This window comes from Gadus morhua, chromosome 9 (assembly GCF_902167405.1).
Source record: "Gadus morhua chromosome 9, gadMor3.0, whole genome shotgun sequence".
In the NCBI taxonomy this organism is placed as follows: Eukaryota; Metazoa; Chordata; class Actinopteri; order Gadiformes; family Gadidae; genus Gadus; species Gadus morhua.
Window position 1 is genome coordinate 2,625,878 of NC_044056.1, and position 17,698 is coordinate 2,643,575.

General features: G+C 45.3%; 1 protein-coding gene across 1 annotated transcript in view; it reads right to left on the bottom strand.

Annotated features, from left to right (window-relative positions):
- wwox (WW domain containing oxidoreductase) overlaps positions 1-17,698 on the bottom strand; it is a 52,165-nt gene that overhangs the window by 32,838 nt on the left and 1,629 nt on the right. Inside the window, exons 2-5 of the mRNA XM_030367066.1 lie at positions 17,598-17,662; positions 15,685-15,742; positions 15,093-15,262; positions 7,596-7,702 (exon numbers count right to left, since the gene is read on the bottom strand). Coding sequence (XP_030222926.1) covers positions 7,596-7,702; positions 15,093-15,262; positions 15,685-15,742; positions 17,598-17,662 — 400 coding nt within the window. The remainder of the gene's footprint in view (positions 1-7,595; positions 7,703-15,092; positions 15,263-15,684; positions 15,743-17,597; positions 17,663-17,698) is intronic.

The following is a 17,698-nucleotide window of genomic DNA, read 5'->3' on the forward strand; positions in this document are numbered from 1 at the left end:
GTGTGTGTGTGTGTGTGTGAGAGAGATATATTGGTTTGGGCCTGATTCTCTGGTCATGAATTTATCCTCTGATAAATATGCATTCTGTTTCGCAGACTGATTAAGCTGTAAACTACTGTTAACTCTGTGTCAAAGCTCAAGAAAACACACACACACACACACACACACACACACACACACACACACACACACACACACACACACACACACACACACACAGTTGTGTTGTGGCCTTAAAGATGTTTTTCCACAGAGAAACCAGAACATGAACATAGAGGTTGTGTTTCATGCAAAGAAAAGGACAAAATATTAAAATAAGGGAAATCATTTCACTCGTCTTTTAAAAAATAAATCAAATAAATTCTGCAAACAATAGAAATGCCAGGGCGAGTAATAAAGTTGAACGTATAAAGAAATATCTTATATTCTATCTAATCGTATCTTGCCATTTCAAATATTTCAGGGTGGCACGTTCAGGAGCCTGAATGACTTTTCAGTTTGTTTGTTTGTTTTTCAGAACCAAACTTAATATGAAAAAAGTCCTTCCTCAGCATGTTAACAGTGCCATCATCATCATTTCATGGTATTCTATCAGTAGCAGAATTTGATATCCTCCAGAGAGCGATGCGTCGGTTGTCCTTGGTCGGGGTGACATTGAATTTGAAACTACCCAGAGTAAGATTGGTCGCCATGGCAGCTGTTGACATGTCGCGTGACGAACTAGTCTGTTCATTACAGCGCAATCACCCTTCATAGCAAACACTAACAGACAACACTACTCGCTCGCACGCACGCAAGCACGCACGCATGCACACGCACGCACGCACGCACGCACAAAAACCAACTTTGGAGCAGTCAGCCGCGGCTATTTGCATTATGTAACATGGATCAAACATATAAAAAAATATTATTTTAGATGGCTTCTCCGACGTGGCCTTTGTTTGACAGACATGAGCCATACCCCAGACATCATTGACACCGGGGGTCACTTCAGCCACGGAGCAGAAGACTGGCTCAGATTTCAGTTCTTATAACGTTACAGCACGGAGCCACAGTGTACCCACTCTCTGTGGTCAGCACTTCTCGGACTTCAATAAAATAACACCATGGTGGCAGACGACGGGGGAGAGAGGGGAGACGGGAGAGAAGGAGACGGAGTGACAGAAGGAAGGGAGAGAGCTGGAATAGAGAGAGGAGAAGGAAAGATGAAGGCCGAGCATGAGCCATACAAGGGAGGGAGAGGGCGACGGAGGATGAGAGGGGAAGAGAGAGGAAAGGAGCAGAGGAACGGCGGGAAAGAAAGAGGGGCCGGGGTGGCCTTTCACCTCGATCATCATAAGGAGCGCTCGGCCCCCAGCCTGGCGGCCCCTTCGCTTCGCCCGCCACAGAGGGGGCCCGGTGAAGGAGTGAGGGACGGCAGTGCTGTCAGGTTTAAACAACAAAGAGGTGCCGCCTCACACATCTCTCCTCTCCTGTCCCCTTTCCGCGCCACTCACATCATTTCATCATTTAAATCCTCCCCAACATGACCCCCGGCGAGTGACCCATCAGTCCCCGGCAAGAACTGTGATGTGCTCCCTGCGACTAAACTGCTTATCCTGCACAAAAAAAAAGGAGAAAAAGGAGAAGGTGGTGGAGTGGTGGGATGGGGGGGGGGGGGGGGGAGAGAAGGCCAGCCGGCTACTGTTGAGATTTATTCAAAGTTATTCCTCAGCGGCCTTCCTCCACAAAGAGAAGCTCGCCGCGGTACAAGCAATTAGGGACCGGGGGCCCCCACCTCACGGCCGCCGGAGCACCTGGCCGGAGCAGACCGACCGGAGAGACGGACGGACGGACGGACGGAGGAGGAGTACAGGGGGGGGGGGGGGGGGGGGGTAACTAGCTGGCGCCGCGGCAGGCGTGTGAGGGAGGGAGGAACGCCGAGGCGTGCACTTTAGGATTCATTTAGCTCCCCATCTCCCTGGTCACTTTATTAGCAGTCTGGGAAGAGTGATGCATGTCCCAAAGCTATGCAAAATGCATAATCAAGAATTTAAACACAGGCCAATGCGAAGGGGTGTTATGCATAGACGCGTGCGTGTGCGTGTGCATGACCACACACCCAACCACACGTACACGCATACACAATAGTCCAATATGTGCTTACGCGTAAAAAAATTAAAAAAACAACAACATAAAAAACACTTGTATACTTCCATAGGACTTACATGATTCTATGCCACATAAACGACCATCTATTACTCCCATATGCAGCATTACCATCTCCACCAGTGTAATGTAAACCCTCTTCCATAGCATATTACCCCCCACCCCGTTCTAGCCTTACTGCTCTCTGCACAGGCTCTTTGGAGGATTCAGCCTGATATGTTTGGGGGGGAAATAAGGGGGGTTTCCTCATCACATTTACATATCTCAATTCCAGTCTCACTCTGCCCCCCCCCCCCACCCAGATCAGCCGTTCCATGTGCTTTCTAGGCGGGGGTTGTGCTGCCCTCCTATTCCCAGTGTACAGATAGAAAGGCAGGGGGGGAAGCAAACAAATAAATAAATATGGGAGAGATGAGAATTTGTCCCGGGAGAGACGGAGACACGATACTAATATCTAAGGAAACAGGCCAATTTACACACACACACACGCACAAGCACACACCACACACACACACACACACACACACACAAATATAAGGCAAGTCAAACATTCACCGCACAAACAGTTCTGCATGTTAACTGTCCTTAAACAGTGAAAGTGTTTATGTGTGTGGGAATGCAAAGAACAGACATTACGTTTAGAATAACTACATATTACCAAAAGAAGTGTCCAGGGTAAAAAAAGAAAGACCATAATACAAAGAATGTCCCATGATTTAAAGTCATAATTGAAATTACCAGGAAAATAATAATGACGCATTAATCAGTTACAAATACTTATAAGATAATGAAACAAATGAATGAAACGCATGATTATTATGAATTGTTAGAATCATTCAGCTAATAGTTTATATAATAGCATTCATGAAGAGCGCCTTTATTCTGAAGTGTGACCAGTTCTAATTGAAGGTTTTTTTTAAACCCTTCCATAAACCCCCGAGCGGGGACACAGAACCCCTGGCAGAGAGGACTCTGCGGCACTAGAGGTCTGCTCAGTGACCTGGGAAATGGGCCGCCATTTCCCCCTCATTCTGCTGAAGAAAGGGAAGAGGAGGAGGAGGAAAAGCCACAAGATAAGGAACCAGAGAAGGAAAGGATGTGAGAGGAGATACAAAAGGGAAGGGAGGGGAGATGAGGAGGAGGAGGAGGAGGAGAGACTAAAAGAGCAGTGCCCAGAGCCCTGGAGGAGGTGAAAGCGACTGACCAGGTCAGCGTTTCACATGTGTCACTTTGTGTGTGCCTCAGAGGAACGAGGGTGGCATGGCCTGGTGGCCAGGAGGGCACAGCCCCTGTCATGCTGACACACGCGGTTATGCACTCGGCAAACAGACATGTCCGTGGCATGAACACGCGCGCAGCCACGCACGCCGCAGCCGTGCGCGCACACACGCGTACGTACGTGCCGACGTGCGCGGCCCGCACACAACACGGGAGGTGAACACATGCACAACCCCCCCGCACAAAGGACTGCAATTGCTTTTTGTGACACTCAGAAACCCCCCCCCCAAAGAAAAAAGCAACCCACACGCAAAAACACACCCACAGACATCACCGTTCTGTGCTCTATGCTCACACACATGCACATGCACACACACCTATTCGCCCTCCAAACATTTGTGATTCGGAGTAACGGTAGATCAAAGAGACACAAAGAAGCACGGTAAAACATGGAGGTGTAATCATATCCGTACACCTATAGTTCCAGAAGGGAAGTCATTTTCCCCAGGAGATGTTGGCCAACTCATCAAGGACTTTGGCAGCTGCGTCTGTCGTATGTGGGCCACGAGCAACAAACAGTCGACGCTCCTTGTCAGGTGGGTTTAAACCGTAATAAAACTTCAGGGCCTGGAAAAAGGAATAGGAAATGGTTGAAGTTCTTTCAAAGACAACTTTGAGAGGAGGAAAGTGAGGCTCCTAACTTAGCCTTGGCTTCTATATATTTTAAATCCTATTTCTAGTCTTCCATCCGTCTCGATGACACTGTAGGCTTCTGATGCCTCCGGCGTTTGACTTAATGGAAGAATACGGTCGCGCCCACGGAAATAGCAGGGTCCTGGGAAGAAACATCCAGTCTTTGGATTCAACTTCTGCTCTACCTTAATGTCCCAGGAAGTATCTACAGCGGCAGATGATCTATATATAACCCCACAGATCTGAGGACCTGGATGAGGAGAGCAGATCAGGTGGAGAGCGTACGTGCATTCCTCCCACACTGGTCTGTCACGGTTCAGAAAGGTGTTTCTGTCTGTCTGGTTACCCGTCTGTCTGTCGGTCTGTCCACTCCTTACAGACTCGTAGCCTGCCCTCCACACACACACACCCACACCCACACCCATACACACACACACACCCTCCTGCTGCAGTCTCAGTGGACAATGAGCTTTAGCCTAATTGGTTCCCAAGCAGACCCTGACACAACTCTCCTTAGCAGTACACAGCAATATTAATATCCTCCTCCTGCCACACACACGCACACACACACACACACGCACACGCACACACACACACAGCAATCAGTTTCTGGCTGGCTAATTAACACTCTTACAAAGCATCTCATTAGAATGTGTTGTTACGGGCGGAGGGAATAAGCATTTTGGGTAAAAACAATATGGAGAACAAGTGTGTGTTTGTGTGTGTGCGTATATGTCAATGTGTGTGTATGTATCAGTGTTTTGTGCGTGTCAGTGTGTTTGTTTGTGTTAATGTGTTTGTGTTTGTCAGCGTGTGCGTATGTATCAGTGTGTGTGTATGTATCAGTGTGTTTGTGTGTGTCAGTGTGTTTGTGTGTGTCAGTGTGTTTGTGTGTGTCAGTGTGTTTGTGTGTGTCAGTGTGTTTGTGTGTGTCAGTGTGTGTGTATGTGTCAGTGTGTGTGTGTGTGTCAGTGTGTTTGTGTGTGTCAGTGTGTTTGTGTGCGTCAGTGTGTGTCAGTGTGTTTGTATGTGTCAGTGTGTTTGTGTGTGTCAGTGTGTTTGTGTGTGTCAGTGTGTTTGCGTGTATCAGTGTGTGTGTATGTGTCAGTGTGTTTGTGTGTCAGTGTGTTTGTGTGTGTCAGTGTGTGCGTATGTATCAGTGTGTGTGTATGTATCAGTGTGTTTGTGCGTATCAGTGTTTGTGTGTGTCTGTGTGTGTCAGTGTGTTTGTGTGTCAGTGTGTGTGTGTGTGTGTCAGTGTGTGTGCATGTATAAGTGGGTTTGCGCGTGTCAGTGTGTTTGTGTGTGTAAGTGAGTTTGTGTGTGTCAGTGTGTCTGTATGTGTCAGTGTGTGTCAGTGTGTTTGTGCGTGTGGGGGGGGGGGGGTCCAGTCCTCTGAGGGGGTCCAGAGTCAAAGATAAGCAGAATTTTAGAGGCAATCAAGAAATATAAATCACATGCACGCAGGCACTTTTGCGGTTACCCAATAGCTTAACCTGCTGGGTGGTGGGAGGGTCTGAGGGGCTGGGTGCACACATCAAGGGGACGGATCAGAAGGTAACCAGTAACCGGTGAGCGCTATGGCACCAGCGGAGCCCACAGAGTATCGAGCTCTTTCATTTAGAGGAGCAAACGCGCATGATGTACGAGCACGAATAAATGTGAGCCCGGATTGGCTGGATGTCTCGATTGGTTTGCACATGGAGCACGAATCATTTAAAAAAAGTCAATTAAATGTATAGTTCATGTCATATGTTGACATTAAGGCCCTCTTAACACCCTCGGCTGGCACTGCTGGACATATGTGTCACACTGGTGTTTTACCGTGTTAGGTTGAAATGCAAGTAGCAGCACTGACAAAACTACAGCACATTGTTCTGTTCATACAGTAGTGCAGGGATGGAAGCAAACAGTACGATTGGCTGGGAAATATTTCACCTGTGACCTCTGCTCATCCTAACAGCCAGTGCCCATTAACCGTCTGTGTCTCTCCCTCTCTCCCTCTCTCCCCCCCCCCCTCCCTCTCCCTCTCCCTCTCCCTCTCTCTCCCTCCCTCCCCGTCCCTCTCTGTCCCTCCCTCCCTCTCTCTCTCCCTCTCTCTCTAAGTAGGTAGGTAGTTAGAGGTCAGAAGTCGTGGGGAATCAGGACAGCGGTCCAACTCTTGGCAGCCCGGCCTGACATCGTTAGGGACCGGGAAGTTGATAGGACGACCTTTTGTACGGGGGACCCCAAAATATACCCTCTTATCTGGGTGACCTTAGCAGCGGAGCATGGGAAGAACCGGGAGAGTCCATCAATCATTATAAAGATTAATCCACCTCTCCATTCTGCGGCTGAATCTATTAATAATGTCGCCGCCGGGGAGAATTTGCACCAAAAGCTTTATTCTGATATTTTAGACTTTTATTCATTGGCCTGCGATGGGATGTGATGTGATTCCTTTTGCAGGGAATATTTGAGGCGCTTTCAGATCCTACCAGTTCCTAGCGCACGCAAGATCTATCACATCTGCAAACCTCTCTGAACCTGCTCAACCAATGGCATGTTTTAAAAATACAGAATATTTTAGGTGGAGTAAGTATCTTTTCATTGGATTATCAGACAGCCTTTTCTTTTTTATTTACAGTCGAACACGTCTCATTGGTTTGGACAAGGAGTCAACGCTTATAGATGTGTTGAGTGGATTTTACCCATCGCACAGTTTTACACTGGAGGAGAAGCGACAGCCACAAGGACTTGGTTACATTAGAGCCTTGGATGAGTTTAAACACTGCAGATTCACTTTTGCTTAAAGGCATCTCTCTCTCTCTCTCTCTCTCTCTCTCTCTCTCTCTCTCTCTCTCTCTCTCTCTCTCTCTCTCTCTCTCTCTCTCTCTCTCTCTCTCTCTCTCTCTCTCTCTCTCTCTCTCTCTCTCATGCAAACACAAACACACACAATCTCTTTTCTATTGCTTTCTCTTCATCTGTATATCGATACATACATACACACTCATATATCTATATATGCAGCATACACACTCATATAAATGCATTCACATTCAAACATATATATATCTATATATTTATACATATATACGTCTGAATGTGTATGCACATATATCTATATCTATATCTATATATATCTATATCTATATCTATATATCTATATCTATATCTATCTATATATCTATATATATATATGTATATATGCTCTACGCGCTCCCAGGTCATCCTTGTCCGTCTCTCTGTAATCAAGCCGTGCTAATGGCTTATTCTTTCCGCTTCAGCACACGCATTTCCCTTGTTTATTTTCCAACCCTCGTAAATCTGGGGGACACAAGCCAGCCACAGCTACATTAAAGCAATAATCTCAGGTAATTATCTCCCCGTTCCTCTCTCTTCTTCCTCCCTCCCTCCCTCCCTCCCTCCATCCCTCCCTCCTCCACTGAGGTCGGACCCTTTCTCTTTTACTGTCCACCCCTTCACAGGAGGTATCCAAGGCTCAGGAGGTGTCCAGTGATTGGACGGTTCTGGGAGGTTCCGTGTGTGGCACTCACCCACTCCTGCTGAATGAGGTCGATGGCCTTCCTCGCCTTGGACAGGTTCCGACACGCCAGGATCACCTGGGCTCCGTGCAGCGCAAAGGTCTTGGCCGTCTCAAACCCTGCAGCGGTGGAGAGCGACAGACAGGAGAGAGAGCCAGACAGGAAGACAGAGTCATGAGGAGAAAGGGGATGGAGTGAGACAGCGAGAGAGAGAGAGAGGCAGCGAGTGAGAGAGAGAGAGACAGCGAGTGAGAGAGACAGAGACAGATGGGCAGACAGAGCCGTGAGGAGAAAGGGGATGGAGTGAGACAGCGAGGGAGAGACAGTGACAGCGTGTGAGAGAGAGACAGTGATTGAGAGGGAGACAGATAAAGAGAGAGAGAGAGAGATATAGAGAGACAGATAAAGAGAGCGACAGAGAGAGATACAGCGAGAGAGAGGCAGCAAGAGAGAGAGAGAGAGACAGATAAAGACAGAGTGACAGAGAAAGAGACAGCATGAGAGAGAGACAGAGAGAGAGAGACAGCATGAGTGAGAGACAGCATGAGAGAGATAGAGCGGGAGAGACAGAGACAGAGAGAGACAGAGACACAGAGAGAGAGAGAGAGTCAGAGCAAAGCTTTAAAGATTACCATTCTGAAGATAAGTGATTCTCAGGGCAGTTGAATCCCAGAGTGGTTGAGGAGGGTACGGTTACACATCCACATCAATTTTCCATATAATTTCTCCCATTGAGTGAACCCAGTGGACTGGTGAAGGAAGTTAATCACGTCTCTCTGAAGTGATGTAACTGATAGAATTAATGTGGTTGGAAGACTCGCGGATAGTGGCGAGCGTGGGTTCCACCACTGCCCTTAGCGAGGGTATCCACACCCGCGCGACCTGCGGCGGGGGGCATGTTGCTAATTATGTCGGTAATTATGCCATCAGCAGCACATTAATTATGCAAACAACACTCATAATAGAGAAGAGACGAACGGGTTGAACAATCGAGCAGACGTGACATCCACGGCGAACCCGGGTTGAAATAACGATGTACCGCCGAACAAGTTCCACCCGGGGAACATCAAAGGAACCTCTGATAAGGACATTTCTCCCATCTCGCTCACTTCTCCGATGTGTGCCGAATTCATCACGGCCAAGACCGTACCGCGTGACGTCAACGGAGCACGGACCAAACTGACACGGATCAGAAGAAGTTTGTTATTAAAACGACCAAATCTAAATGGGTCATTTCCAACCGTGGGTTGAATGGGTTTACGCATATTTTGTAATTTCTGTGATATTTCCATTAATGTTGATGTTCTTCCTATGCTGTATCATTGAAATATACACACAGGCAGACAAACACACACGCACGCAGTGTTTGTGTGTGCGTGTGTGTGTCTGTGTGTGTGTGTGTGTTTGTGTGTATTGCCCTGATTGACAGACTAACAATCACGGCGGTGACTAAGCCAAAGGAAGTCTCGTGTGGTCACAGCATTCGGGAGCGTGGATTAATATGAACCGTAATTAGATTATACGTCTTAATCTGATTTTCATTAAGAGCCAAACTGAGAAGCCTAATTGTGAGGAAAGTGTTAAGGGGTAATATCTATTAGAACTCAGAATTGGAGTGGGATCGGAAGCGCTCTCTGACAAGTGAAGCATGGAATTAAATTATATGACACCTTATTAGGTAGTATAACGTCGAGTGCTCCAGTCGCCAGAAGAGATAATTCTACTGACAGGCAATGGAAAGGAAAATAAGGCAGCAAGCAGTTTGACTAACTGAATAAATATGTAGTCCTACCATAGAAATGCAATTCCAAAAATGGGTAGTTAAAGTAGGTAGGTAAGATAAATCTCCCCTAATAACCAGCAGACATATTTGAATTATGTGTACATTAAAAGCCATATACGGGTTAAATTCGTTTTTTAAAGTGTTTAGCAGTAGGGTAAACTATTTTTTGATTTATATGTAGGCTAGGAAAATATATATATATTTTGCCATACTTTTTTCTTGTCACTAGCCTAGCCTACTGGCAGCCTGTCAACAACGTCACCTTACTCTCACTTGTTGTGTGTACAAACCATGAAAGTGAAATTAATCGACGCCAGTGTTTTCCATAATGGGGGACAAATTAGAATATGCCAGCGACAACAACAGTGGCAACCGCGCCGTGTATTTCCCAGTGACAAATAACAAGGTCCTGACATTAATTGTAAAATAACGAGTGTGGCGTCGCCGTGACGCAGACGTCGCTGCCCTGCCGCTCGTGCTGCTGCGAGAAAGGCCGCGCGGGAACGAGTTTGGTCAGGTGATACAAGGAGCGGATCGCTGTTCCTGCGTCTCGCGCTGACGCCGGAACATGACGAGGGTCAGACAGGGAGGGAAACCGCGGCGGGAGGAGGGTTCTTCCAGGGTCTACTCTAATACGTCCATCATGGGTCTACTACGGTTCTGCCGGTTCGACGGCTGCCGTATGCCGGTTTTCACACACGTTCAGTAGCCCTGACCACCATGTAGTGCTGCGTCTGCCTCGAGGTTATTTATGGGGGATTAACACTAGGTCTAATTATCACGTAAGAATTAGTAAGTAGCCCACTGAGAGGGAATCAGAAGAAAACAGGACCTCATGGTTAAGGCAATTTAAAGCAGACAGATCGACAGCGCACAAATAGTTATGTGCATGTTTTTAACACTTAAAAAGATATATCTGACATTATAACAACACGGTTAATGGCTCCGCTATTGTTGGAAATATATTTCAGCGGGCTAGTATGAGGGGAATGCTGTGAAGCAGCGAGTGCTCTTCATGGTAGATTAAGATCCCGGCCCCTCTGATATCCCCAATAATGAGTGTGATTTAGTGATTTCACGCTTTGTTTGTCCTCCGCGCCCCACCGCCCCTCTCCGGATACCGCCCCGTACACAGGTGTATTGGCTCAAAGTAATGACATCATTACCAGCCTCGTCAGTAAACGTGTTTATTTGGCAATCGGAGCAGCGCACTTTTGTTTCATCCCCTTGATTTGCATCCACAGAGAGGCGTTTAAGTTAAATAAACTCCGTAACAATTGAGCATGCAGAATTCAATTCTGATCACTACAGCGGACCTGTGGGTGAACATCTTCAATCTCCCCCCATTTAACTCCACCAAAAGCTGCAGTTTCTCTTCCAAGCAGACCCATGGCTAGACGAAAGCTTCATCATTATATAAACACACATTCAGCATCATTTTTTGATTTACCAATTGGGTTTTTATCAATACATATCTCACGATGTGAAATTGGTTAAATGAATGGGCTGCAAAATAGCAAAAAGGAATGTAATGAGGAAATAAAGCAAGTGTCCTCCAGTACTCCCCAGCCTCCTAAACTACCTTATTTAATTTGGTGCATCATCCGCAATGAAAAATCCAATAGCTGTTAAATTGGACACGTTTATAGTATCATTCTGAGAGCCTGTCTGAAATAATCTGGATTATAGAGGAAGGGGGAGTAAATCTCAATCTGGGGCTATTATCCCGCTGTGTGGCCGACGGTCTTACAGACGCTAGGCGGTCCCAAAACACTTCCTCATTCCATGGCCGTACTAACTCGGATGTGTCTTAATGATGAGTGCACCTGTTCCTTTCCAAAGATAAGGAGACCACCACTCCCCCCCCCCCCCCCCCCCATTCTCTCCAATCCGCGGACGCCCTTCTGGTTCCCCTTCATTAGTTCCAGAAGAGTTTGATGTCACCCCAAAAGTGGGATGTATGGGAGGTGATTACAGCCCAAGGTTGAGCTGTTCTGGCCCACGGGTCCGGGCTGCCTGTGTTCCCCTATTGTCACACAAGCAGCATATACCCCCCCCCACACACACACGCGAACACGCACGCACGCACACGCACACGCACACACACACACACACACACACACACACACAACCAGGCCTATCCCATCTCTCCCTCATCTGAGACCAGGGCACACATTTGCTTATTCCCTAGGAAAGCTTCACAAAACAATCACACAAAAACACACAGACACACACACACACACACAAACACACACGCCTGCTATTATCAACAAAAGAGTTATCTGGATGTCAGCCACTCAGAGATGCTCACAGTGTCTCTCTCTCTCACACACACACATTGAGATGCGCACACACACACACACACACACACACACACACACACACACACACACACACACACACACACACACACACACACACACACACACACACACACACACACACACACACACACACACACACAGCGTGTGACATACAGGAGCCACATGCCACCCTCACCAGAAACATCTTTTTATCCATCTAATTCGTCCTACTATGAATAATGCATTCTGCTCCTTAACGTCGCTCGGGTTTAAAGCTGCGCGGGTTTACCGCCTCGCCGCGTGGCTCTTTAAGGAGGTCCTTATTCATAAACAGCCATGCAGTAAATACCAGGGCTTTGCAGCCAATTTAATGGCAGTTATGCTTAACAAATCTGCCTCAATCTAATGATCAACCACAAAGCCGGGTTCGGGATATAAGCTCCTTGCAAACTCATTGCATCTGGCGTCAGACATCTCTCCATGCGGAGAGTGGAGCGAGGACCCCACGCCTAATCTACCAACACAACGCCGGGATCAACACAAACACAGAACCACCTCTCCTCCCATGAATAAGAATAGAGGCAAAGTCCCGGGACAACGACAGCGTAGCCGTGTTCAAGCCACTGACGACAGGGAGACCACACAGGGAAGCCCCGCCCGGGCCCCTAATCCCCACTGTTCTTTGCCCCGGAACGCATTAACCCTTCTGTGATTCCCCCACCTAAACACAAACAAAGGGATTCAGGAGAAGGACGCAGCCGAGATGGCGGGCATGCCGCTCGCCCAACGGAAGACACGGCCAAGGCCTGAGATCGACTCCAACGTGTTAATACCGAGTACGGAAAACACAGAAGAACGTCTGCGACGCATGACTTTAAACTTTACCCGATGTTGTATTCCTAGGGTGAGGCTGTACCTGCTTACTTGAAAAGGCAAAGGGAACAGCAATCCCTCATGGGCGCTATATTGGTGGATTATGAATCGCATGAATAACATCTAGATAAATGTGCATGCATGCATGCGTGCCTGGAACAGTGGGACGGGAAGCCACATGATCCCTGACCGAGCCCTCTACACACTAAGTTTAGTCCGTGACAAGGTGAACCCAGACAGTGGTCCCTGGGACATTACCATCCCAGCGCTCTGGACACAGAAGTCACAATGTTAATATAGCAACCACCCGAAACCAGGGATATTTTTTGGTCATAGGGTTTAGCTGACGTTTCAGATTCACCTCCGCAGATGAATTTGAAAAACAGGTTGAAACAGAACCTTGAGTAAGAGCGAGTTGGGTGAACCTGTAACCAGGCAGCGCAGAGGCGGCGTTCTGTGAGGACAACAGGCCCCTGGTAAGCTGAGAGTTAGTTGAATTGAGGGGAATTAAAGGCAGAGCCAGCGTGTGTAATGGGGATGGATGAGGGGCCTGTAGTGGGGTCAAAGCTTCTACAGATCAATGGTGAGGTACAGGTGTACAAGCACCAGTCTATAGCAGTCAGAGCCATTAAAGTGTGTGTGTGTGGAGGGGAGGGGGGGGGGGGGGGGGGGGGGGGGGGGGGAATAAGTGAGAAGGAAAAACAAAGCAGTAGGATTATAGAGTAGGAGTTATGGCTTCTTCGATTACCATGGGAACCGAGAGGAGGCACAGTATATGCTTGTGCAAAGAACGTGGTGAGCACATAGGCAGGACAGACCATAATATCTCGCCTCCGAGCACTATTTCAAGGTTGGTCACAAACTCGCACACAATTACATTTCATGCATAAATAAACCCATACATGTGTTTTAAATGAATGTGCATTAAAAGCTAAATTAATAGTATAAAATTATGGAAATTTGGCAGGGAAATTTGTGTTTTTTGATTACTAATAAAAAAAAATATGTTTCCTAATTTTGAAAATAGCCTTGACACTATCTACAGATACGAATAAAATGCTAAAAGTGTCCAACCAATTGGCATAAGCTAATTCTACTCATAAGCCACTGGAATGTCAAAGAGGCATTCAAGCAGCGGCAATTACTATTGGCATGTTAATTATAGGCACGATGCATCATTATATGTACATGAAATTCATATTCATATAATTATTATTTTTTACATTAGTTTTATATATTATATGTAATCATTTATATGTGAGGAAAAAACAACTATATGGAGCTTATTTATTCACCTTCCTCTCAAGTGTTAAGCTTCGTCTAAAATTAAATAAAGACGTTATTGGCTCGACTGGCATGATGGGCCACCTGTGCCCTCTTGTGGCGAAATTGAATATCGATTTCTTTTTTTCAATAATCCAATTACATCGTCATTGAATCTAAAACCGTCTAATTCGTCAACCTATCTAACAATATATGGTTTTGTCTTAGTTATTATCTAAACCAATCTATTTTTTTATTTTAAATAAATATAAACTTTTAATGTTCTGGTTCTGTATGTCACACACACGAGGTACATGCAAACATATACATACTGATATTGTATCCTAGCAATTTGTCCAAAACCATTAATTCTATTAACTTTAATTATTTTATGTTATTTTTTACATATTGTTTATTCTTGTGCAAAACAAGTCAATACAGAGATTGAATGTTAATTCGTAGTTCAAGTAAAAGTATATATATATTTTTTTTATATATGGTCAACTGATCAAATAGGCAGCCAGCTACTCTGACTCACCTTGACAGACAAAATGTAATTAGTTTGACTAGCAAACACTCCCACTTTAGGTTTGCTTGATGAAGTGTTTTGCGGACATTAAGGGGAATTATCCCCAAGGTCAGCAGTGCATTAAATTAGTTCAAGACCCCCATTATAAGGTGAAGATTCTTCTCTGTAGCTGCTATTACTCTAAATATATTGCTCTGATTGCAGTCATCTCACGAAAAAATAACAATTAAACTGCTCAACATTGAGAAGAAAGATTTGGATAGAAATACAATTACGAAAAGTTATCTTTATTTGATTTCCCCTAATACTGTCACTATGTGTTGAACAATTCAGCAGTCCAAAATAAAGGGCCACTTGCTCAAATGTTAGCTAAAAGAAAGAGGAATAGATTTGTTTAAAAACCATTATAATGTGAGCCTTGCATTCGGTAGGGCCAAATGGCCATAATTTATTACAGTTAACAATGACACTCAATTTAGCACCACTAATGAACTTCAATACAATCATGTTCGGTATTAAGGAATGATTTGTTGGGTCTAATTGTATCATTTTGGAGGCTAATGTTGATGAATGTCTGGTTTTAGACGGATAAGGGGAGACTGTTCTGGTCTGGATAGTTAAAGAAAATACATTCTCCAAATATTCCACGACACCACGTCGCCACCTAGTGGCTCAACCTTACAGGAATGCAGATGAACACACTGAACACTTCATGATGAAATAAGTGAAAGGAAACACAATTCAGTATGTGAGCTCACCGATTCCAGAGTTGCCGCCAGTTATGAGGATGACCTTATCAGAAAGGTCACGACCTTGCAGGATCTCAAGGGCGGCAGTGTTCCCATCATATCTCTTGGGCTTCAGCACCACATCCTCTACGGTGAAGGCTTGCCGGGGGTCGAAATAGGTGGTCCGCTTGTTAATGTGACTGAAACGACAATTGCCATCATTAAATCATATTATTCAAATAAAGTAGTTGTGGTTTCATTTTTATTTTAGCCTAAAAAACTGTCTTGGATTTGAGCATTGTGAATATTGTAACTATACTTCATTCGATTATTTGTTGATACATTTTGTTGATCAATTACTAAAATGATTTGACATGGATGACATGGATATTTTGGGGCTCGATCAAGGGATGTAAATCAATTATACGTATTTTAATATGAAACATTGGTTCACAGGCTAACTCATGTAGGCCGATGGTTTGAAGAAGATAAATTAAGAGATAAGTAGATAAGGAACAGATATAAGATGTGATGTTATGCATACTAATGACAGTTAACTCATGAAATGTTCTTATGAAATCCTGAATATTGTATTTTAGTGTCTGAATAAGGTACAACTTACTCAACATAAAACACTTGTCCTTTTTCATCCGTTTCTTGTTCCCATCCATATGGTAAATCTACAGAGAAAAGGGGAAATAGATGGTACGCACATGTGAAGAAACATGACTAGAAATTTGGAAAGACATGGATGAAGTCAAACACAGAGCAAAACATTCACCAAAGCAGGATTTAAACCAAATGCGACATTCAATCCCTTGTCTTCAGAATCAGAATCAGGAAAACTGTATTGATCCCCGGGGGGGAAATTGTTTCGTTCCAGGTGCTCCGTACAAATAGAAATGACAAGCGTAGAAGATCAGATTATAAAAGAAAATTACAGATAAAATAAACTAAAATAAAAGTAAGAATAAAGTAAGAAGTGGACATCTCTTAGTGAAAGTGGACATCTCTGAGTGGGTTGTATTCACAAATTTACAATACAATATTTACATTCTGTCTGTCATATGCAAATAGAAATGAAAATGAATAGAGTGAGAAGAGTGAATGAATAAATTAAAGTTTGTTTATTTTAAATAGTCATTTGTCAGATTATCAGAGGGAGGAGTTCTAGAGTTTAATGGCTACAGGCAGGAGTGACTTCCTGTGATGCTCAGTGGTGCATTTAGGAGCAATGAGTCTCTCACTGAAGGAGCTCCTCTGTTTGACCACAGCGTTGTGGAGAGGGTGAGAGCCATACTGCAGGAAAACCCGCAACCTGGACAGCATCCGCCTGTCTGACACTGCTGTCAAAGTGTCCAGCTCCAGAATAGCACTAGCCACCACAGACTCGTAAAACATCCTCAGCATAGTCCGGCAGATGTTAAAAGAGCAAATAGAGGCGGCTCTGTCCCTTCTTTGGCCTTTGTTGAAACAGAGGCCTGCTCCATGAGTTGTCTCTGTATTCACTGTCTAACCCCTACCTTCTCTTAATGTCCTGTCTCTGTAGTCACTGTCTAACCCCTACCTTCTCTTAATGTCCTGTCTCTGTATTCACTGTCTAACCCCTACATTCTCTTAATGTCCTGTCACTGTATTCACTGTCTAACCCCCACCTTATCTTATTGTCCTGTCTCTGTATTCACTGCCTAACCCCCACCTTCTCTTAATGTCCTGTCTCTGTAGTCACTGTCTAACCCCTACCTTCTCTTATTGTCCTGTCTCTGTATTCACTGCCTAACCCCTACCTCCTCTTATTGTCCTGTCTCTGTATTCACTGCCTAACCCCTACCTTCTCTTAATGTCCTGTCTCTGTATTCACTGCCTAACCCCTACCTTCTCTTAATGTCCTGTCTCTGTATTCACTGTCCAACCCCTACCTTCTCGTATTGTCCTGTCTCTGTAGTCACTGTCTAACCCCTACCTTCTCTTAATGTCCTGTCTCTGTAGTCACTGTCTAACCCCTACCTTCTCTTATTTTCCTGTCTCTGTATTCACTGTCTAACCCCCACCTTCTCTTACTGTCCTGTCACTGTATTCACTGTCTAACCCCTACCTTCTCTTAATGTCCTGTCTCTGTATTCACTGTCTAACCCCTACCTTCTCTTACTGTCCTGTCACTGTATTCACTGTCTACCCCCTACCTTCTCTTATTGTCCTGTCCCTGTATTCACTGTCTAACCCCTACCTTCTCTTAATGTCCTGTCTCTGTATTCACTACCTAACCCCTACCTTCTCTTAATGTCCTGTCACTGTATTCACTGTCTAACTCCCACCTTATCTTATTGTCCTGTCTCTGTATTCACTGTCTAACCCCTACCTCCTCTTATTGTCCTGTCTCTGTATTCACTGTCTAACCCCTTACTGCTCTTAAAGGACCCATCTGTGTAATGTCCAACCCCGACCTGCTCCTTAATGACTTTTCTCTAAACTCCCTGCCGAACCCATAGTGCATGGGTAGTTTAAGCCAGATAAACACTTTAGATGTGGACAAACCTCCAGCACATCTTTTCTTCTTCCCAGTTTTAGGATGTTCCCATTGGGTCTTCATCTCATCATGGCTGGGGTCACATAAGATATGAGAAAAAGACAAAAAA